The 23,823-nt window shown below is 31.8% G+C and overlaps 1 protein-coding gene across 2 annotated transcripts in view; it reads left to right on the top strand.

Moving 5' to 3' along the window:
* LOC145326243 (WD repeat-containing protein 26) overlaps positions 1-23,823 on the top strand; it is a 25,810-nt gene continuing 1,987 nt past the window's right edge. The window contains exons 1-24 of one of the 2 annotated variants that reach the window (XM_080169445.1): positions 1-163; positions 637-822; positions 1,969-2,051; positions 5,325-5,414; positions 7,393-7,502; positions 7,776-7,841; positions 8,287-8,329; positions 8,660-8,728; positions 10,904-10,956; positions 12,833-12,930; positions 13,274-13,345; positions 13,941-14,021; positions 14,772-14,834; positions 15,840-15,921; positions 16,366-16,429; positions 16,900-16,973; positions 17,909-18,001; positions 18,432-18,550; positions 18,718-18,846; positions 19,228-19,306; positions 19,649-19,735; positions 19,939-20,025; positions 20,138-20,236; positions 20,534-21,798. In XM_080169445.1, the coding sequence (XP_080025571.1) occupies positions 665-822; positions 1,969-2,051; positions 5,325-5,414; positions 7,393-7,502; positions 7,776-7,841; positions 8,287-8,329; positions 8,660-8,728; positions 10,904-10,956; positions 12,833-12,930; positions 13,274-13,345; positions 13,941-14,021; positions 14,772-14,834; positions 15,840-15,921; positions 16,366-16,429; positions 16,900-16,973; positions 17,909-18,001; positions 18,432-18,550; positions 18,718-18,846; positions 19,228-19,306; positions 19,649-19,735; positions 19,939-20,025; positions 20,138-20,236; positions 20,534-20,620 (1,986 nt within the window). In that variant the 5' untranslated portion in view covers positions 1-163; positions 637-664 and the 3' untranslated portion in view covers positions 20,621-21,798. The remainder of the gene's footprint in view (positions 164-636; positions 823-1,968; positions 2,052-5,324; positions 5,415-7,392; positions 7,503-7,775; positions 7,842-8,286; positions 8,330-8,659; positions 8,729-10,903; positions 10,957-12,832; positions 12,931-13,273; positions 13,346-13,940; positions 14,022-14,771; positions 14,835-15,839; positions 15,922-16,365; positions 16,430-16,899; positions 16,974-17,908; positions 18,002-18,431; positions 18,551-18,717; positions 18,847-19,227; positions 19,307-19,648; positions 19,736-19,938; positions 20,026-20,137; positions 20,237-20,533; positions 21,799-23,823) is intronic. The other variant, XM_080169446.1, reaches the window with a different exon arrangement.

A 23,823-nucleotide genomic window follows, 5' to 3' on the forward strand; every position in this document is an offset into this window, starting at 1 on the left:
GCTGCTCCAGCTCCTACTCAACTCTACTCTCTTCTGCTCTACTTACAATTTCTTTGTTTCCACAAATTCCGTTTTTGTGCCGCTTTTTGCGACCCTAAAAATATTGCGTTGGCGGCAACTGGGCGGCAAAAGAGGCCTGTGGATGTATGTTCGACTTGCTGAGGTTAATATTTGGTCAAAACGCGATAAAAATCCGTTCTAAAAAGTGTTGTAAAATTGTCTAAAATTTGTGTTATGAACAGCTGATGTATGGTGAGAGATTATTGCGCAATAAGATTTTTTATGTTTTTTTATCTTTTATATTTGTCATTGTGCATGAAATGTGTGTGTATGCGTGTTTGTCCACTGTAACTATATCAAATCCGTAGTTTTAAGTTACACTTTGGCCTGTTCATAAGTGAAATTTTATTTCCATTTTTAAGGTTATTTTCCTCATTTAGTTCAATTGACTACAGAAGGTTAAAGTCCTTAAATACTTTTTGCTTCTCTTTACCTGTCCAATATTGTGTAAACCCACACACACAAACATACACACACTTATAATTATTACATTCAAGGATATATAAGATATACACTTGTATATATGGAAGTAAAAAAGTAAACAAAAACCATGTTGACCAAATGTTTTGCGTGGAGGTCGGTGTCCCTCGCACAATAATATTCTATGTCCGCCCCTGGATCCCGCAAACGGGTCCGCAGTTCCTTCAGTAGCGAGGACGGCTCGGACGGGATGCTTCCTGAGGACAGCAGCTCGGTTCCCAACTCGACGGCTGCACAGGGCAGCCAAGCAGCCAACGCTTCTGCGGATAGTAACGAGCACAGGCAAACCAAACATTTTGAACATCATAACATTAAAATATTAGTGATTTAATAGAAATGTATATTAAAACCAGGTTTATTTGTTTCTTTTTTAATGCATTGTAAAAAATATAAAAAGATAGGTATTTTTATATGAAATTAAAAGTTATTACTAGAAAACAATTTCAAATTATTTTAACTACCCATATTTTTTGTGAAAGTTTAAACAAAGAGTTGTGTTTGCATTTTGATTACTTTTAATTTGTATTTACTTAAACACTCACACTCACACATAGAGATAAAATTATTGCTTTAAGGATTAGCAAAATATAAGTATTTTTTTAATACATAATATTTTTATGTTTTCCCAAAATTATTAAATTGCTTCTATCATTTTATCTTCAAAAGTTAAAGAAAGGACTCTTTCATTTGAGTTTTCGAGTTTTTAATTAAATATTTAAAAAATCTCAAATTTTGAAAAGGAAATATAAATGATTAAGTTACAAATGTTACTGTGTTTGACTGTATAGTCTGTTTTTATAATATTGTATCATCAAAGGACTTTTTGCCATAACGGAGGCCCAGCCCACGCACACACACACCATATTTCAACCTTTTTGTACAGATTAGTTTTCGCTCTCATTTGCTCTTGACACACTTTTTCTTGTTCATTTTCTTCCTCCCTTGCAGCTTAGTTGAGGAAACATTATTGAGATGAAAGGAAACCGGAAATACTGTTTGCCTCTGGTAGTGGGGGACTTGATGGCCCAGTTAAAGTTTCTTTTCAAAAGAGACAAAGAGAATTAATATTCATATTTCTTTTGCTCTGAATGTTTGTGATAATATGGTGCATAATAGGAGGTCAAATATTGAAAACTTAAGATTTTCTCAAAGAAAAAAAACTAATTTTTTGGTTCTCAAAACTATTTGAAATCAAATGCTTTTGAATATAGCTTTCAGTTCACAATAGGTGCTAAAGTGGACCAAACAATCCCCCCCCCCCCCCCCCCCTCCAATAAAAATAAATAAACTTGTACTTTCGATTTTAATCTTAACATAGAATTAGATATATGACCTCTCTATGCACAAAATAGTTGCATCAATTATAGTGATAATAGTTACTCTCATATTGGTAATAACAAAATTCGAAATGTTTGGTTTATTCCGCAGTACCCGGAAAGCCATGAGGATACAGAAGACTGATGCCAGGTGCTCCATGTCTCCCTCTGCCAGAGGTTCCAGTAACTCTTCAGGTAAGATAGCGGCGCAGCCTCTTAATAATTTATAGTTACACTTTAATCCTGCTGTAACATTATTGTTTAAGAGGGTACGAGGGTCTTACCTCACTTTTAGTTTATGTTTAACAATGATGACAGCTTACATAAAAGTAAAGCTCTATAATCAGAAGGAGGGACAAACGAACAATAACGGACTTTTTGGTAACGATTGTAGAGTTGCTACGCTTCCTTGATCGTATTAAACTGTTATAGGATTCATCATGCAAAGTTTCAAATCTATAGAACAATTTTAACATTTCTATATTAATAAAAAGAGAACCTTTACGGGAGGAAGGTCGAACCGACCCTAATTATAGAAAAAAATAGCTTTCAGAAAATAAGTTTTCTTTGTTTTCATATAACTTAAAAACAGTTTTTGACTTATACTATAATACTAGGCTTCCCTGTAAGTAAATAGTTAGTTGATCTTTTCAGCATTTAAGAGATCTTGATAAACAAAAACCAAACCTTGAACTCCACTAGAATTTAGAATATTTTTAAAAGCGAAGCTTTTCTATAATTAGGGTCGGTCCGTCCGTCCGTCCGTACGTCCGTCCGAGATAGATAGCTTTTATTCGTTAATTTAGGCATGTTAGAATTGTCCTATCGATTTCAAACTTTGCATGATGATTCCTGTAGAAGTTGGGTACGATTTAGAAAGCGTAGCAACTCTATAATTATTACCAGAATGTCCGTACGTCCATTTTAAACATGTTGATTTTTCTACTTTTATAACAACAAATTTTCAAGTGTTTTAATTATCCGTTTGATCTGATTTTTGGTAAATTGATTCCTGGGACATCAAAGAACAATATTATAAGCGAAGCAACTCTATAATCAAGTCCAAAAATGTAAGTATGTCCATAAACATTATCCTGTTTTTAAGCAGTTTTTCAACAAATTTACCTACAATTTTGATTCGACATTTATGTTCCGATTTTTCAGTTCAGATACTATACAAGTGTTAATGTCCGTTTGTCTTACCCTTTCAGTGCTTCGCTTTTATGGATGTTGTCATCCTTGTTATGTATGATTTAATCTTATTGCCCATTTCCATTGTTTTTTTTGTTATTTTATATAAAAAAAACAATGATTCTTAAACTTTTTTTACCTTTGTCTTGTAAAATACCCAACAATACCAAAGTCTAAATAAACTCACAAATGCAGCAGTAAGAAGACAACAAAGAATATTTTTGCCGTAAAGATTTAGGTTAAACCATTTCTCTTATCATTTTGCCTTAGTTGAGTGTTATCTTTCATGAGATATAAATCTATTATTAAAAATTGAAACAACTTAATTTCAGTGCATTGTCCGTTTCCCTTACTAACTGGCTTTTATTTATTTATCACTGATTTGTTGTTATATTCATGTAGAAAGTTATTAAAATTTGTGTATATTCTGGTTGTTGAATACAAAAACAAATCTAGAATTCATGACTAAGGAAAAAGTAATTGTAAGACTTTTTGATTAGCAACAACAAATAAAATGTAATACAACAAGGATTTCAAAATTCTTAAAAACGAACTTAAGTTATTAGGCTCATAAATAAAGCAAAGAGTAACAAGTATATATATATAAAAGAAAAGCCCTTTCTGTGGTTTCAAGTTATTAAGAAAAAAAATATTAGAAGAACAAATCAAAAATTTGCTTTTAATTAAGTGTAAAATACTACATGGGAAAAAACTTATTGAACTTTAAATTCGTAATTATATAAGCGCTACGCTTATAAATCATGCCTAATCATCATAGGAATTAGGAATTGAAACACCATAAATGTAGAAAGAGTCGCTTTTAACAAATAATGGGTAAGCAGTAAAATACAAAGAAACAAAAAATATTTAAAATATTATTGAATTTTATATTGTGACAAATATACATAATATTTGTTATTATATTTAAATGGTGGCAAACAGACAAACAAAACAGAGTTTAGAACAGAAAGGGTGTGGCTCTTTAATAATGATTTTACACTTCCCACATCAAATTAAATATATCCATTTCATTTGTTTTATTAAACTAATTTTTTCTCAATTATTGCATAATTCGGTGAGAAATCACACTAAACCAAAGCCCGTATGATTCAACGCTTTGGTAAAAGCAAAGCTATTTTAATTAAAGGTTTTTCTTGCTTTTTTAAAGAGTTTTACAAAATGTGTTCTTATTTTGGATCGTAATAGAGTATCGACACATTAACACAAGACCTTAAGTTACCCAGAGTTCTTACTGGTTAAGACAATGGCCGATAGATTTATGTACAACCCAAATGATGATACACAAAATTACTCCTTCTGTAGATTAAAATTAAGTTACTGGTTGAAACGTTTGGACACTCAAGTAAATGAACAAACCAATCAGATATCAATGAAGTCCCCAAGATTGTTAAGCCAACGTATAAAGAAACTTTTGGGGCTAGTGCAATAAACATGCGAATTTTCAATTCCGCACTAAAATTACTACACTCAGAAAGATTTATCAAACAAGATTTGTATTTATGGATATTGTCATTCTTGTTCTATTAAATGAACTTTAGACATGGAAAATTCTATTTGTTGAATTTATTGCAATTTGTTTAATGAAACAAATAATTGCGTTGTATAATTTGAAGTAACTCAGCAGTTTTCATTAGTCAAAAGACACAATAAATAATGTCATAGAAATAAACTATTGGCTTCGCCCCAACAAGTAAAAAGGATCCCAAACACCCTTCATTTTTTACATGAAAATTAATTTGTAACCCTCCATGAAAATAGTCTAAAACCATGATAGTGGGTATAATCCTTGTAAAGAACACCTAAATTGATTTAGTGGTTCGAATGATCCTATAGGGACAAACGAACAGACAAACTTTTACTATCCTATTCCTATTGGCATAAAATTTCATTTGTTGGAGGTCTGTCATTGTGCTTTTTCCAGAGAGAGAGAGAGAGAGGGGGGAGGGGACAATAGGCTATTTAATACACTAGTCCCCAAAATTTTATAATTCAACTCATTCGTTGGCTTAACAACTTTGGAGACTTTTACTGAATTTTGATTGGTTGGTTTGTCATCTACGGAATTGTTAATTTTGTGTGTCATCATTGGAGATGTACATTAATTTATCGGCCATTGTCCTATCCCTTTAGATCTTTACAATTTTCAGGGATGGAGGAAGCAGGACGATGTAGGCTACTACCCCCACCCCCCCGGTCTTTATTAAAAAAAAATCACAATCTGAAACAAACTAGAAATTGACCATGTTATTTTTTCAGGTACATCCCCATACCAGGGGGATGGTGTGATGACTGGGTATGGTGGTCAAGAAGGACAGGAGTTCGAGGGGGAATATGTTCCAAACTCAGGTGAGATAGATAGATATTGTAACAGAAACTAATTTGTTTTATTGCAGCTCTATAATATTAATTTTTGGTCCGTCCGCTCGTTATCTTGAAACATATTTAATCGTGACTTTACTGATCCTTTATATGGTAATGGGAGAATTATAATAGGTTGGTTTGTCTGTTTGTAGCTTAAGATCACAATAACCGCTGGAACGTTAAGGTTCTCATTTACAGCGAAGCTTTTTAACCGTCTATGGAAGGTTTATTTGGGAAAGGAAAGTTTTTCATTCTTCTTTAAATATATAATTATTGTCCCTATAAGCCTCTAGGGGCGTAGCCGCTAGTGGAAAAGAAGTATTTAAAAATAAATTCTTAATTCTAAAAGTCAAAACTTATTGTTTTAGTTTGAACTAGAATTGTTATATGAACCTTAGTTTCTATCTAAAAACAATTTTACGTCGTCCAGTTTAAGTTAAAGGGAGTGTGAACGTAAAAATTTCTCATCTGATTATCAAATCTTAACATTTTCTAAGCACATTTCACTACACTGATGAAACAAAAACGTCCTATTAACAAAAATATCCAGGAATAATGTCTTGATTTTATGGTATTTTGGGAGGGAAAAAGAAAAAAACAGGGAAAATCTGAATGTTTTTGTTTCTTATAATGTTTGTATTTAACTTGTCATATATAGTTGAAACAATTTACTAACTGTTAAGGATTTATTTTATGATATGAAATTGCCAATTAGTTTTTTTTTATAACGTAGTAATTAGGTAATAAAGACCTATTTTAAATTCGTATTATTGACAAAAAAAATACCTCACTGTCTACGTAGGGTTGAATCTCATAGGTTATTTAAGATAATAATATCCTTTTTTATTGTGTTGGACAATAAATAACCCACTTTGGAGAATTAGTTTACACTTTTATCAGACTGTTCATAAAGAAATATTGCATCTTTATTATTTACAAATTTGTAATTAAAGGTGGGCGAGAGATGGGCCATCTAAAGTTAATTGGATACTAATAAATAAAAATCTGTTACTAGCTTTGTTATTGTATTTGGTTTTCAATAAAAAATATTGCTTATTTTATCAATTTCTAATTAACTATACATTGGTTTAAAGCAAGGATTATGCTAAAAGTCAGCTTAACAGTTAGGAAAAATCAAGAACTATGTGAAAAAGTTTAATTTTAGCTATAATGGGAGAAAAAAGCAATTTAATGCACATTTTATATAATACGGAAAATTTCTTCCTTTCCCTTTACCTTATAAAAATCGTCGGAAAAGGCCGTTTTTTAAGCAAACAAAAGCGCGTTTTGCTCTATCTGTGAGATATTATGAATGAGATAATGTTAAGATTTGATATTAAGATGAGAAAATTTACGTTCACAGTCCCTTTAAAATAGTTCTTATGCCTCGTTGTAGCTAAAAGTTTTTGTTACTTTAAGCCTCATTTAGTCTGAATATGCGTAATTGATAATGATAAAAACTTACACAATACGAATTTTATGTTTGCAAAAGCGTCACTAATATATTAGTCGTAGGAAGGTTTAGTGTGAAGCAACTTCATAATTTACTTGGTCTGTACGTCAATCAATCTAATGCTTTTTTAAAAATTATTTTTTTAATCTACGGGCTAAAGCAACAACAAAAATATAATGTTCTTAGCTAGGTAAATAAAAATTTATATTAGAATTGTTTTATTCTCAAGTTCAAAGACATGTGACTGAATTTTGTTAAGATTTAGCTGATAAGGCTATAGATTTTATGTTCTGTCTGCCTGTCTGTAATGCTCTCTGGGACACGTCGAATCCAGTCAGTCAGTGTTATGAATACCATTATGTTCAGTATGGTATAAAACAGTGATATAATCACCAGTTATTCGTAAAGTGTATTACAATGCACTTCAATAATTATAATAAATGTGGTATTAGAAAGTTGGTAAACTTCGCCCATTTGTATCATTCCATCCTTATTTGTTCTTATTTTTAGACGTGGACCCTGTGTTCCTGAGAAAAATCAAGACAAATCCTAATTTAAGCACATCAGACAAAGAGGTGGTCAGGCTTATTGGCCAGCATCTCTTTGACCTGGGCCTTAAGGTTGTGTTTTTTTAGTAGCGCAGCTACTATTTCAGTTAATAGATTACATTTATTAAAATAGAAATTTAACATATTTGTATTTCCTTTTATACTAGTTTATGTGTTAACAGAAAAAATGCAATTCTAAGTGTTTAAATCATATTAGGTTGATACTTAAATCTTCTACATAGAGAAAAGTATTAAACAAAATCATAGTATGTTGTTCGGCCTCCCTCCTATATTATATACTTTTTAATTCGAAGTAATTTAATTAATAGTAATTTATAAATTTAGACTGCCAGTGATGTATTGATGAAGGAGGCTGGGTGTAAGCTGGATGATCCTTCTTCTGCTACTTTCAGGAAAACAAACGGATAGATCATATTTGTAGCCTTGCTACTCCACACATTTGGCGTGAACATCTAAAGTCTGATTAAAATCTGTATTTATCGTTTTAAATAAGTATGAAGGATTGGCTAGGTAATCAAGCTTTTATACAAATGAATCCAAATGCAAAAAATCTAAAAAATGTAATGTTTGAATTGATATATTATTACTTGAATGATGCACCAGATTTTCATGTACTATGGTAAAGAGATGATCGTAGCTGGATAAAATAACGATAACCCCCCATCCTACTGGATAAACTATCTGACCAATAAATTAAGTTAGACTTAATAAGCGCATTTGACTGGAAGCTTGCTCACAATTTTACGGAATATTGCGAAAGCTACTATTCCCTTTACCCCTGTTAATATATCAACGTTGTATATCCTGTATCCATTAATGTTTGTTTTGAATGGTTAGACATTGTGTGATGAAAGGAGACTGGACTGGCGCAGTTAATGGTAATTTTATTTTAATAAACACTTTAAAACATTATGAATATTTTCAAATGATTGGTATAAACAGCTCTAATTTTCAGTATAATGCTTAGGTATTAAATATACTTTTATTGTTGATACCATAAAGGTATAAATATTACAACTAAGAAAAAAAAATAATTTCATCTAACTTTTCTGCCAATAGTAAAACTTGAGAAACATTGAAGCAAAATCGAATGTTTTTTTGTATGTTGTGTAACTTGTCAAATATTATTAAAGTGGAAAGGATACAGACAGTATATTTATTATACATGTGAAAAATTCCTGTTTCCTAATTTTTATTGATTTTTTCAGTTTTAGAGGATCTTAAGCATCACTTAGACAGCACCAAAGCACTTAGAGAAGTCAAATTTATTATTCTAGGCAATTTTTCCATAAATATAGATTTTATATTCTAATACTCTGTAGGTAAGAATGCTTAAGTTCATAATTATAGATGGAAATTATAATAAACGGTTTAGAGCATAACATCTCTATAATCCTGTCATAAAAACGTAAGTATGTTCTTAAACAATATACTGTTTTGAAGAAGTTTCGCAATAAATTCACTTACAATTTTGTTTAGAGCTATGCATTAATATTCTGCATATTCAGCTCTGGCACTCTACAAGTGTTAATGTTCGTTTGTCTTACTGTTTCAGAACTTTGCTTTTACCTAGGGTGAGGCGGGGCATTACCGGTAATTTTTTTGGTTTTTTGAAAAAAAAATGGGGTAAATATTAATATTTTTAAATGGGACCAAGACCATTAGAAAGCTTACGGAAACGACTATCAGGTCCTAATAGGACGTTATCCTAGGACTTTTAGAAGTTTGTCATAATTGGACTCAAAGAAATTACCGATAAATGCCCCACGGTGGGGCATTGTGGGTAACGTCTTTTCAACCTAAAAAAAATCGATGAAAAACGGCCAAACGGCCAGTCAAACATAAATAATCATAACTAGTATAGGTTATAGGGATTATCCACAAAAATTTTCATAAAGATCGGACTATTCCTTCTATGTCAAAAATCAATTTTTTTAAAAGACGAGAAATTTCGATTTTTTTTTCACAAAAATTTTCTTAAAAAAGAAAATAAAATTTTTTTTATATAAAAAACCTGTTCTATTCACTTTTTGGCCTAATTCTTAAAAAGCCCATATTGAATTTTAGATTTTACCAAAGAACACCTGAAAATTGATCTTAAAAATCAAATTTGAATTTTTTTTCGACGTTACCGAAAAATACCCCGCGCGAACTTTGGTCATTTTTGAAAAAAATAATTACTCTACATTTAAGCTCTCAACGGATTTGGAAAGAGCGGGCAATTCTTAGTTCAAAAGGTTTTTACGGATCAGTTCTAGGTCTTACCAATTTTTGTGTAGGTCGATCTTTATACACCTAGGTGAAAAAATTTTTGAAAAGAAAAAATTTTCGTCCGACTTTGAGACCCAAAAAGTACCCTTAAAATTCATCTCACAAAAATTTCATTTTATACTTTTTTGTAGGCAATTTAATAAGGAACAAATTTGCTTTTATGTTTATTTTCTGTCACTCGATTAGAACATGGAGAAAAATGTCATTTTCTGAAGGTGGGTAAAAAATTACCGGTAATGCCCCTTACCGGTTAATGCCCCGCTTGACCCTATGGATGTTATCATCCTTGTTTTTTTAAATTACTGTAAAGTATTACATTCGCTTATGTGGATTTTGTCCAACTCATTTTGATAATATTTTCCTGAAATAGTTAAATTATGAATATGTAGTATGTACATAAATGTTATGACTTGTTTTTCCTAATTCTAGTGATAAAATTTAAATTTAAGGAAAATATTAACAAGACTTATAAAGATTAATGTTATATCTAAAATACAAAGTAGAACGAGGTCTGTCTGTCCGAAGCCTAAGATCTCGGTAACCGCTGAACCGATTTGCATTATGGAGTTGTTTCACTTCTAAAAATATTTGGGGAAAAGAAAAAACCTTATTCTTTTTTATCTCTGTCCTTAATTATATTGGGGAAAGCTTGGAACAAATATTTTTATGACATTTTGTGACCTAAACATTTTTGTTTCTCTCGCAAAAAAAACTGCATAATTATGTAGATAAATGCTTGCCAAATATGTCAACTTTTCAGAATAGGAAATATTTGCAATTTTTCTCTTTTTTTACATGGCTTAAACAAGGACGTTTAATCTTTTTTTTTTTTTTGGGGGGGGGTTGAGGTTGTAGTCTAATTAATTATACACCTTTACCAACTTCCCCCCTCCCCTTGGATGTCATTAGAAATATATTTCAAAAACAATCATAGAGATACAAGTTTAATTACGAGACTTTAAAATTATTTCTTGTCGTCTTGGGATTTCCTATAATACAGACTCTCTTTATTTGAGATGGATGTAAAACGTAGATAAATAGAGATGCTGCGCTTATAGAATCATTCATTATCGTCTTAGGAGTCACCTTTTGATATGAGTGTTTGTGGTGCCCCTGTCGATTCCAGCGATGTATTTATTTATCACATACGAAATATTTAATGGAAAATGTTAAAAATTTAGAACAAAAATACATGGAGTATATTCATTCTGGGAAAACTTATGAAGCTCTCAAAGTAAGTAATTTTATTTTCATGGCTTTGAAACCGATTAAAATCCGCTGGATTAGAACCGGTTCTCAGCCCTACTAAAAAATCACGTATAGCATCATATTACAGACAATTTTCCACGAAAACTAGTATAAAAATCATAAAATTAATATCAGATTTGTTAATTTGTCCCTGAGGTCTAACAAAACTGGTTTAATCTTGGGTATGGTTTTTTATTTTAATATCCGCGGAAAGCTGTGTATAATACGCCGAAGCTACTCTACAATATGTTACAGCTGTCCTATGTTCGTTTTTTTATTTATTAGAATTTTTTATTTTATTTTATGGATTATTGAAGAATATATTTCTTTATTTCTCATTATTTACACTTTATTTAATTTAAATGAAACACATTCCATCACAAATGTACTTCTTAATTTTCTTTAAATTATTTGCGTTTTTATACTTTTTATTAAGCACCTGTTTTTTTGCGTTATAAAACTTTTTTATTATATTTTTTGTACCTACCTTTATAAATTGATAAAAATAGAATATTTTGTATTGACATGAAATTTGAAGCCATGCATGAAAATGAAATGTGATATTTTTTTCCTAATCATTTTAATACTTTTTAATCGTGTATCATATGTTTTTTTTACTTATGAAATTTTACAAATATGTAATAAAATGATGCATAGGTAGTTATTAAACAAACATTCTCTTTAGCTTTATAAGGCAAACTAAGTTTAATTTCAAAATTAATTTTATAATGTTATAAAAAGAAGCCATTTTGTTAGTTTTCTTAGGTATACATTTAAATTTTTTTCGTAGTCAACTTTAACACTTTTTCCGATACAATTATTTAAATTACCCTTTTTAAAAAAAACTTTCCATAAGTCTTTTTTACCTAGGCTTCGCCCAGGAAGGAAGGGTAAATTGGCCTCTTTATTACACTAGTCCCCAAAGTTTTATAATAACGTTATCTTATTCGCTGGCTTAAAAACTTTATTGAGTTGAAATTTTGTGTATTATCATTGGGGATGTACAATGTACATACATTTATCGGCCATTGTCTTATCCGTTTAGTTCCTTGGGCTTCGCCAGGGCTTCTGTAAGATGGGATGAACACACACACTATCTTTCTATCTTATTATAAATATTATTATGTCAGGTGTTACAGTTAGTACTGAGTCCCTTGAATCACAATACCGCCAGAACACACACACTATCTTTCTATCTTATTATAAATATTATTATGTCAGGTGTTACAGTTAGAACTGAGTCCCTTGAATCACAATACCGCCAGAACACACACACTATCTTTCTATCTTATTATAAATATTATTATGTCAGGTGTTACAGTTAGTACTGAGTCCCTTGAATCACAATACCGCCAGAACACACACACTATCTTTCTATCTTATTATAAATATTATTATGTCAGGTGTTACAGTTAGAACTGAGTCCCTTGAATCACATTCACTATACCGCCAGGACACACACACTCTTCCTATCTTATTATTGTTATTATTATGACAGGTGTTACAGTTAGAACTGAGTCCCTTGAATCACAATACCGCCAGAACACACACACTATCTTTCTATCTTATTATTGTTATTATTATGACAGGTGTTACAGTTAGAACTGAGTCCCTTGAATCACAATACCGCCAGAACACACACACTATCTTTCTATCTTATTATAAATATTATTATGTCAGGTGAGTTAGTACTGAGTCCCTTGAATCACAATACCGCCAGAACACACACACTATCTTCCTATCTTATTATAAATATTATTATGTCAGGTGTTACAGTTAGAACTGAGTCCCTTGAATCACATTCACTATACCGCCAGGACACACACACTCTTCCTATCTTATTATTGTTATTATTATGACAGGTGTTACAGTTAGAACTGAGTCCCTTGAATCACAATACCGCCAGAACACACACACTTTCCTCCTATCTCATGCTACCTAACCCTGGTTTTAATAACGGGTAAGAAGAGATTTTACTTGTTTACTAGAAGTACTGTTTCCACTAGTAGCGCAGAAACTTCACTTTAAATGTTTTGGTTATAGTTAGTTTTGCATACTAATGGCAGCTAATCCCCTAGAGACATCTAGATTATCGATTAAGCATTAACTATTCTGCCTCCTTCATAAAGATGATGTATCGAATTGGGTACTATGTAGCCCCGCAGGGGAAGGCCTTATTTTCAATTTCTTTTAAAAATGAAGAGTTAAGGTGGTTTCAGTGCTCAACAGGCACTTAGTTGGAAAGCACCGATTTATATTGGCTCTTCATTTTATGTCTTTTTATGTCCTTGTTATTTTTTCAGTATTCGTCGCCAGTCTCGGGGCTCAGATACAAACTCATCCAGTAGAACTAATTCTTTAGACATCACTTTCTTGTAAGTATTCTTTTAGGTTGCAGGAATAGGACATTACATGATGAAAAGATATACCTTCTATTCTTGCGTAAATAATGGGTGAAGTAAAGATTGATTTAATCGATAAGTTACTCCAATCATGGGTTTTCAAATATTTCATTATTTTTTTAGAATCAACTAACAGCTGAAGGTAAATGAAAGGCAAATAAAACTTCCATCCAATTTCTTCCCTGATATTTCTATGCGAGATAAAACTTTGTGAGGGTCGTCGCGTTAACGTATAAGTTAAAGAAAATCAAACATTACGCGTTGTCGAATTAATGACCATTTTAACTTAAACTTTTAGGAAAAATATATATTCTGCATAGGTTTAACTGCCAGGGGGGGGGGGGGGATAAAAAATATTTATGAGGGGGGAAAAATGAAGAAATAAGCAGGGAAATAAATAAAATAAAGGTTACTGAATACAATTTCCATTTCCACCCTCCTTGGAGGAAAAAACTAGGAGGGAAAAAAAGAAATATATTTTTTAACATGGGAAGAAATAAATCTTGGGCTGAATGTACATCCCTAAAAATTGGTCATTTTATTGATTTCATTGTAATTGTTGTTGCAGGCCTAACCTGCCAGACAGAGGTGAAATTATGGAGAAGCTTCAAACATATTTCCCTCCTACAGTTATGCTGCCCCCTAGAAGGTAACAATAACCTAGCCATTTGGTGGGACACCTGAGGTGGATTCTGAAAATAAATTTGCCCCACTAATCGCTTAAAAAATCCTCCAAAATCACATAAAAAATCTACTAAAATTAAATAAAATCTTATGTTAATACCTAACCATTCTATGATTTTGTTTAATTTTTGTAGATTTTTAATATGATTTTAGTGGATTTTTCACGGAAACAATTTTGCCCCACTAAGCGATTAGTGGGGCAAATTTTTTTTAAGAATCCACCGCTTGCATAGTCAAAGAAGTTTAGAAAAGCTATGCCCTGGTTAGGAATGATCCTGCTAAATTGTCTTTGTGAAATTTGAATTTTAGATCTATGTTTTCTTTTTCATGGTCGTTTTAAATCACTTTAGGGACAGAAAAATATCTTTTAAAGGGTGAGGTAGGTTGTGCTAAAATTCCGTAAAGGTGTGAGTTTTAAGGCTTAAAAACAGTAGTAGAACCATAATATTCACAAAATTTTTATATGTTTATATTTATTGAAAATTATCGTTCTACTACTGTTTTTAAGCCTTAAAACTCACACCATTACGGATTTTTAGCACAACCTACCTCCCCCTTTTAAATTTGTCTTTGGAAACTACCTAAAACATTTGAGTTCTTTAATTTTATCGGTTTGTTGATATTAATATGTTACAAATAAAAGCTTAATTTTACTTCTTATCGAAAATAAAATTAACTAAATATATACCTATCTAATTATCTTTATTTATTTTAGACTGCGAACCTTATTAGGTCAAGCTGTAACCTATCAGAATAGCCAGTGCATATATCACAATAGGTAGGAAACCTTGTTTTATTTTTAATGATGACGACGGTCAAAGTAGATTACATAAAATATTCTCATAACAATGAGAAAAATTATTTTGATACTGATATCCCAAAAAAGTTCGAAAATTGGACCAAAAACACCAAATATATGGGGAAATATGTAAAACATATAAAAATAGCCAAAAACCTGATAAAAGGCAGTCTGACCGCCATGGTTGTTTTCTTTAAACGACGGAAAATTTAATTTTGATATCTATAACTGAAAAAATTTTGAAAATCGGACCATAAACACTGAAGATATGGAGAACAATGTGAAAAATATAAAAATAGCCTAAAACCTGCAAAAAGGCAGTCTGGCCGTCAGGGTTGTTTTCTTTAAACGACGGGAAATTTAATTCTTATATCTATAACTGAAAAAATTTTGAAAATTGGACCATAAACACTGAAGATATGGTGAAAATGTGAAAAATACAAAAATAGCAAAACCTGCAAAATGGCAGTGTGGCCGTCATGGATGTTTTCTTTAAACGACGGGAAATTTAATTCTTATATCTATAACTGAAAAAATTTTGAAAATTAGACCATAAACACTGAAGATATGGTGAAAATGTGAAAAATACAAAAATAGCCTAAAACCTGCAAAATGGCAGTGTGGCCGTCATGGATGTTTTCTGTAAACGACAGGAAATTTAATTTTGATATCAATAACTGAAAAAATTTTGAAAATCGGACCATAAACACTGAAGATATGGAGAAAAATGTGAAAAATACAAAAATAGCCTAAAACCTGCTAAAAAGCGGTCCGACCGCCCTTGATGTTTTATAATTAATTGTGCTCATTAATAATGGGAATGTTGTCAAATAATTTCAGCTGTCTATCTTTAATAGGAGCCGAGAAAATCACGTTTCCCCTATTCTGTCTCACACGGACGGACGGACAGACGGACATTTCGAATTATAGAGTAGCTTCGCTACTAAAAATTTGATTTTCTTCATAATAACTTCACTCTTTTAGAATGGGAGACAACGAGACCGTTAGAAGTTATGCTGTCGACCACATGTGTTCTAAACAAACATTCCCGTGTGAAACTATACAGGTTAGTTTACCTTTACATACCACTTTAAAAAACTAGAAACAAATGACCTTTCTAAGAAGGTAAACAAAATATTTTTTTCTGTTTTAAATAAATTCTTATGTGTGAGACGCAGATTTTGCGGGATTTTTAGGATAATTATCTGTTTTCATTAGATAGCTTTCAAACATTACTTAAGTTCCCTTAAAAGTAGGGTACCCCTTATCTTTTTATGGTTTTATTTTTTTAAAAAAGCATTTTTTTTCACTAATTCCACCAATTCCTAAAAAATATTTAGAGGGCAATATAATTTCTATATATATAAGGTTTTTATGTCTAAACACGAAAGGACAGTAAGTAATATTTTTTTCCTTTCTAAAAAGCATCAGTTTTCATGAAAACTAATCTTGTTTTCCATTCATGATAGTTTATATAAATGCCTCTTTAATTAAAATCTTATTAATATAGGTGCTAACAGATCATGACGACGAGGTCTGGTTCTGTAAATGGTCACCTAATGGAAAATTTTTAGGTAATTTTTCTTTTTACAGGGACAATGGACCAGGATTCTGACAAACAATTCTAAGTGAAAATTTTCCCACAACCCACTTCATTCTCCCCCCCCCCCCCCCCCTCCCTTTTCTTATCAACTTACCTTAATTTACAGCTCAAAACAAGTTTTACGCCACTAACTACAATATCCAAATTTTCAGTAATTTAAAATGGAATTTGCTGAATCCCGGCTCCTGGTAATACTTGATAAATTCCTGCCAAATTATCCTTCATCTTTTTATTTTCCATAAACTACATAGGTAGTTAAGTGTTTTTTTTTGTGTAAACAAGGCAAAAAAGTAAAATACAAGAATAATCTATTATTTAGTTCTTACATACATACAGCAATCAGTAGTTTTAATTTAATGTTGAATTACCCTCAAAGCTTAAAATTTTAGCCATCACAATTGAAAACTAAGCGGTAGAAAATAATGATTTTTAATTTTTTAGCAACTGGAAGCAAAGATTGTTCCGTGATAATCTGGAGATTTGATCCCAAGACCCTGAAACTTACAAATGATAAGGTGGGTCAATTAAAGGATATTCCTATTTTTATAGAAGAAACTAAATTTTCTTTCATTGATTTCGTAAATTTTAACTATTTTTTTACAATATTTTTTTACCTCTAAACTAAAATTTGCTATAAAAGGAAGCATCCCGCCCTTAGATTAGCAATAAAACTACCTACCTACGTATTTAGCCTTCTATTGTCCAGAATTTTTTTTCCTTTTGACTAGGGATGGGAATCCGTCGAATTTTTGGGTCGGATTCGGATTCCGGATTCTGAAGGAATCCGTCAAAAAAAGTGACGGATTCTTGCGGATTCCGGATTCTTATTTTTGGCGGATTCCGGATTCGGATTCCGGATTCTAGCAGTATTTTAAAAGGCCGTCCGTCACAGAGGGATAGCTTTTTTCATTAATTTAACACTATGTTACTTGGTTGAAGCCTTGATTTGTTTAAAGTGTTAAACATTTACATCACATTAGTAATTATTAAAATTTGTAATGTACAAAAAAATTTAAGAGGGAGTTGTAAGAAAAAACTCAAGACGGTAATTTTAGCCTACCAATTTAGAATCCGGAATCCGCTATAAAAAACGGATTCCGGATTCGGATTCCAAAATAGGCCGAAAATTGGGCGGATTCCGGATTCCGGATTCGGATTCCGGATCCGGATTCCCGATCCGGATTCCCATCACTACTTTTGACATTTCCTAATATAAAATTTTTTTTTGTTTTCTTAAGAGAAGTCTTTATTTACACCTAGGATACACTATTTATTTATATCTCCTCTGCATACTTGAATTGCTTTGATTTTTTTTACATGCTTCTTACGTTACGTAACTAGAATTAAGTGTTAAAATTATGTGATTAAGTGTTAATTTGTATTACTTTATATTAAAGTGTTGTTTGGACAAACAGTTAAACGGGCAAGACTTATAAATTCATCATTTTAGGTTCTTGAAGGTCACTCGCAAGGAGTTTGTTTCTTTGCTTGGTCCCCAGACTCTCTCAAACTGGCTGTGTGTGGTCCAGAAGATAGCCCGGAGGTAAATTATGTGGTGGTTTACCTGAAAAGTCCTAGTTGATCACACAACCTCCCCTTATTTTGTGTAATATAAATTAAGGGGTAGTTTTCCGTGTGTTTGGGTCTTTATTTAGGTTAGATTAGATTTTATTGGTTACTTGGCTGCCCCGCAAGGTTATGACTCCTCCCCCTTATTTTTAATTTATTTGAAATTAAGGGGGAGAAATCATAAGGGGGGTTCAAGTACTTGCAAGAAACTTCTAGGGAAAGCAATATTTATGTTTTATTAGAGTGTTAGATTGTATTTACATTACATAGAACAATAAACGTGAAAAAGAAATTTTTGTGTGAAATGTATATTTTCAATCTTCCGTTAACTACCAAAGGCAGAAACTATCTTGTAGAATTGAGGGAAGATTCATTTACTGTTCTTTGATGTCTTTTTACTTAAGGTATGGGTATGGGATATCCCCTCAGGACGACTGGACAGAAAGCTGTGCAACTCCCAGGATGATTCCCTGACAACAGTGGCCTGGGCACCCAATGGTATGATCACTGCGGGTGGAAACAAGTAAGTAAATGGATGTTGTATAGTAAAACTCATAAGACAACCAACCCTTTGTTTTAAATATTTTGCAACTGCCTCATTGTACGTGATTATAATAGGCCTTTTTTGTTAATATTTATTTTAAACTATTTAAAATGATTGCAAATAATCTTAACTAGTGATTTTTTCAGGGGCCAATTCTATCAGTTCGACTGCATGGGAAGTGTGTTGAACTCTTGGGAGGGAGTGAGAGTTCAGTGCCTGGCCCAGCGGAGTGATGGCAGGACAGTTCTGGCAGCTGATACACACCATAGACTCAGGCAGGGCGTAGGGGATAAGTAAACTGGCGCTTAATTGTAGTATGCTAGGCATAATGTGCAAGTTGATTGATTGTCTTGGATGTGTTAATGTTTCCGTTGCTATTAGATGATTTTCAAAGACCCAATTGAAAGTCGGCACAGGGTCCATGGGGTGGGGACATAAAGTTATTTAACTTCTTCTATTGTTGTATTTCATATGCTAGGCATTAGGTTAATTAATGTTAGGTTTAGATAATCTTGCAAGACATTGAAATTATTATTTATTTTTGTTTTAAGCAATATAATTCATACCAACCTACTCCATTTAATATAAGCTAGAATTTTATAAATGTTTTTTTATGTCACTTTCTTAAATACTTATCCCCTTATCCCTGCGAATAGGAGTTATAATTTTGATGATCTGACAGATCAGACAATTATCCAGGAGGATAATGCCATTATGTCTTTCACTATTGACCAGGTAAACTTTTTTCAATTCCTTTCAATGGGTTTTACATGAAACCTAGAAGAAGGTTGGTGTTTCTAGCGATGCGCTAAACCCTACTTTGATATCACAACATTTGTTTGAAAGTTGTTGTATGTCAAATAGTTTCGCTTGTTATTGGTGCAATGTTCTTCGGTTGTGTACTTATAAAATCTTGAATAATATCAGCAAAAAGAACAAATCTTAATGTCCATATTTATTAAAAGGTTTGCACCTATTCAATCAATATTTTTTGTATAAGCGGAGTTCTATATTTAAAGCTATTAGGTAATAGGTATATCAGAAGAATTTTTCAATTAATCAATATCTTATATTTAGACTGACCGTTACGTGCTGTTGAACATAGCTAGTTCAGGTTGCCACCTCTGGGATATCAACGAGGGTATCCTTGTTCAGAAACTAAAGGTAACTGAAATATTTGCAAACAATTTCGAGGATTTAAAAAAAAAAGTTTGGAGGATTTATTATCTATAATCATATACCTACCTATTTATTCAATCAGCAAAAATACTTTTTTATACATTTAACGACAGAAAAACTATTTTCTCTATCAACTTCACTTTATATATATTATAAGGCTTTTTAACTTTAAATTATTGTATTTTTAGGGTATCACCCAGGGATATTACAAGATCTACTCTAGTTTTGGTGGAATCAACCAGTCCTTTGTCGCTTCAGGAAGCGAAGACACCAAGGTATAATTTACTTCTTTGTGTGTTTCAATTGATTTTAAAATTGATCCGTACGAGTCAAGATGGTCTAATAGCTTTCCTAGAGCCGTTATTTAAAAAGGCTTACATATTTTAGGTTTATATCTACCATGTTGACCGGGCTGACCCCATCCAGGAGTTGAGTGGCCATACCAGAACTGTGTCCTGTGTTTCTTGGAATCCTGTTTACCATCAGGTAATACTTGATAAGGTTTTTAATCGTATTCCTAAAATTTAATTAAATAAAATACGCCCCTACCGGTAAGGCTATTATTCTAGAGGCTGGAACAAGAGCCTAAAACCATTCCAAGACTTTAATCTAGAAGTAAAATAGACTAAAACCATCACAGAACCTATGGGAAGCTCACCTGAAATAGAGAACCTAATTTGTTTAGTGGTTGTTGAGATCATAAGTTTCACACAAAAAAAAATAAAAAAAAAACCTTCCTACTTTTTATAACAGGATAACACAACTCATTTTGACATTTTGCAGGTTTTGGTATCAGCTTCAGACGACACAACAGTACGTGTGTGGGCCCCAGCGGAGAAATATCGCAACTCTGAAAACAGTGCAGTCTGAACAAATTTCCCGCCAAAAATTAGCTGACAGTTTCGCGCCAAAAGTCAGCTGATTCCTGAACAATTGCGCCAAAACTGCTGCCGCCTGTACTACTTTCTACTTTGGGTTATAGACACTGAAGAGCGGAAATATTATGAATTGTGATTTAATAAATAATATTTACATACATGAAAACTGAACAGAATTTGTTTCGAAGTCGTGACTTAAATGCGTCCTGGACAGCGAATTTTTTGAAAAACTAATCTCAAAATGATTATGAAGTAAATTCAAGTGATTAATACAATTTGTGAACTGATATTAAGTTGTCTTTGTTGTTGCGCAAGTTAATTGCAAAGCATCTAGTTTGAATACAGAACTTACCAAGTTCAGAATCATCCTGTCGCCGTTCTAATCAACACCACAAATCTACAATTCACTCATTGAGGTTCAAGAAATCTTGTGTGAACTTGTAGATACTTTTTAAATTAAACTAGTACCTACATATGTTGTTTTTTAACCACCTAATTCACTAGGCTTATCTAATTTAAGTATTTTAGTGTGTTAACGTTAGCAAAATTGCAGTTGAATTGCACTTCATAATGAAATATTTGTACAAATTATAATTTTTTAGCAGGATTTTAACCAGGGAGGAAGGGCCGGGAACATTGAACTGTAAGTTATCTGGTATCCAAAGTTTTATAAACACTCTTCATCTTACTCTCATTAAACAAATGTATCAAACTAGCTTTGTCTAAAATTTAAACAAATAATTTTAATCTACATAAGGTTACCTAGGTAATCATTATTGGGGATAAACATCAAATTTATTGTTCATTGTCTCATCTCTTAGATCTCTGATGTTAATAAAAGTTAGGGAAAATGACAACTTGTATTAGGTATTGGAAATTAAAATAGTTTTGACTTTTACACTAAATAGGTTGTTCCTTTTTATATATTCCGTTTACTTTGAACTATTATATTATTGAAGTATAAGGTATAAAATATGTGCAAACAAATAAAACTAGAATTAGACTTCTGATTTATCAAACACTGAAAATTTACAAAAATGTTTTTTTTTTGGATTTAAAACAAAGATTAGAATTTTCAAAGATTTAGCGAATCTAGGAGTAAAATTTTTTTCAGTATTTTAAGATAATGCTTAAAGTTACTTTTGTAAAGTATTTCCATTATTTGTATAGGTAAGATATTTTTACTTAACAGATTAATATTAAGATTAGAATTCCCTTTCTATATCCGTATTATTTTATCAATTGCCTCTTATTTTGAATCAAATTGAAGAATTCCTTAAAATCTGGTTTTATCTCTGAATAATTTCTGAATTAAATCTGTTATAATAAAACTTATTTTACTATCAACCACATATTATTTCTGATCTAAAAAAATATGTTCTTAATACAGGGCGACCACTGCATAGTATACTATATATACTATTTATACTATATAGGATGAGTTTGGATACTATATCATACTATATGACCAAAATTTACTATATATACTATATATTATTACCTTTACTTGACCAGTATTTACTATATATACTATATAATATTACATTTAAATAACAAAAAAAAACGAATATTGTCAGTTTTGTGACAACGCCTCTTAAGGAGCGTTTTGTCTTATTTTCACAGTAGGTCTTCTCCTATTTCTAGCCCCTGCGGGGGGCTCAAAAGATACTGTGATACGACAAAAATGCATAAAGCTCTAGGTACAGTAAAAAAGAGATGAAGAAAATCCTTTAAAATATATTTTTGTTTGTGATTATGATTTAAATATCAGTTATTTTTCATAGAATTAACTTAAGGGTGAGGGGAAAGTTTTACCACTTTCGCTTACTCCGTGACTATTAGGCTAGGTATCAATGTGAGACTATAGGTTATTTGGGATAAAAGTTTACTTTTGGGTAGTAGTTCACTTATATTTAATAATTATTATTTTGGATAAGTTTCCAGGTTCAGGTGCTGCAGGCTAAAAGGTGGTTTCTGGACATGTAAAAAAATTGTAAAATTTAGAGAGTTCTGGTCCTGCAGGCCACCAGGTCCACTCTGGACTGGTAAAAAATCAAATTTTGTTTGAAGAGCTAAGTCAACCTATAAAACAGAATATGCATCTTTTTAGATGTTATTAACATATCTGAAAAAAAATTGAAAATTAGCCCCCAGGGTCAAGCCCTGCAGGCCTCACGGTCCTCTCTTATTTTAAGAGTTAGAGGTCAACTTATAAAACAGAATAGGTATGTATGTTTTGGGTCTGAAGAAAATATATAAATCGGCCTCCAAGTTCAGGTCCTGCAGGCCTTTAGGTCCACTCTGAACAGGTAAACAATCAAATTTCTAATATGAAGAGTTAGAGGTCTACTTATATAACAGAATATGCATTTATTTGGATAATATTAACATATCGGGATCCAAGTTCAGGTTCATTCAGGACAGGTAAAAGACTCAAATTTCTTATTTGAAGAGTTCAAGTTCAGGCCTCCAGGTTTTCTCTGGACAGAGTCTACATGGAAGCCTGGAGGTCGGTTGTCATTTTTTCTTTAAACATATAAATAGTATCTATAAATATCCTTATGTTGTTTAATAAACCTCTAACTCCTTAAATTTAAAATTTATTTTATTCGTGTACAGAGTCCCCCTGGAGGCCTGCAGCTCCTGAACCTGAAGGCCAATTTAATTTTTTTCTTCAAATATATAAAGAACATCCAAATATATGCTCATTTTGTTATCAAATATACCATTAACTGTTCAATTGAGGGAAGTTTGATTTTTACCTGTCCAGAGTGTGCAGGACCAGAACTTAGAGGTCGATTTTAATTTTTTTCTTCAGTTATGTTATATTAATCCAAAAAGATGCATATTCTTTTTTATAAGTTGACCTCTTACTCTTCAAATAAGAAATTTGAATTTTTTACCTGTCCAGAGTGGACATGGAGGCCTACAGGACCAGAACTTGGAGGCCGATTTAAATTTTTTCTTCAGATATGTTAATAGCATTCAAAAAGGTGCATATTCTGGTTTATTAGTTGGCCTCTAACTCTTTAAATAAAAAAAAATATCTAACCTGTCCAGAGTGGACCTGGAGGCCTGCAAGACCAGAACTTGGAGGCCTATTTAGATTTTTTCTTCATTTATGTTAATAACATCCAAAAAGATGCATATTTTGTTTTAGAAGTTGATTTCTGACTCTTTAAACAGAAATTTAAA

Source organism: Acartia tonsa, chromosome 8, assembly GCF_053477335.1.
Source record: "Acartia tonsa isolate MP-2025a chromosome 8, ASM5347733v1, whole genome shotgun sequence".
Classification (NCBI taxonomy): Eukaryota; Metazoa; Arthropoda; class Copepoda; order Calanoida; family Acartiidae; genus Acartia; species Acartia tonsa.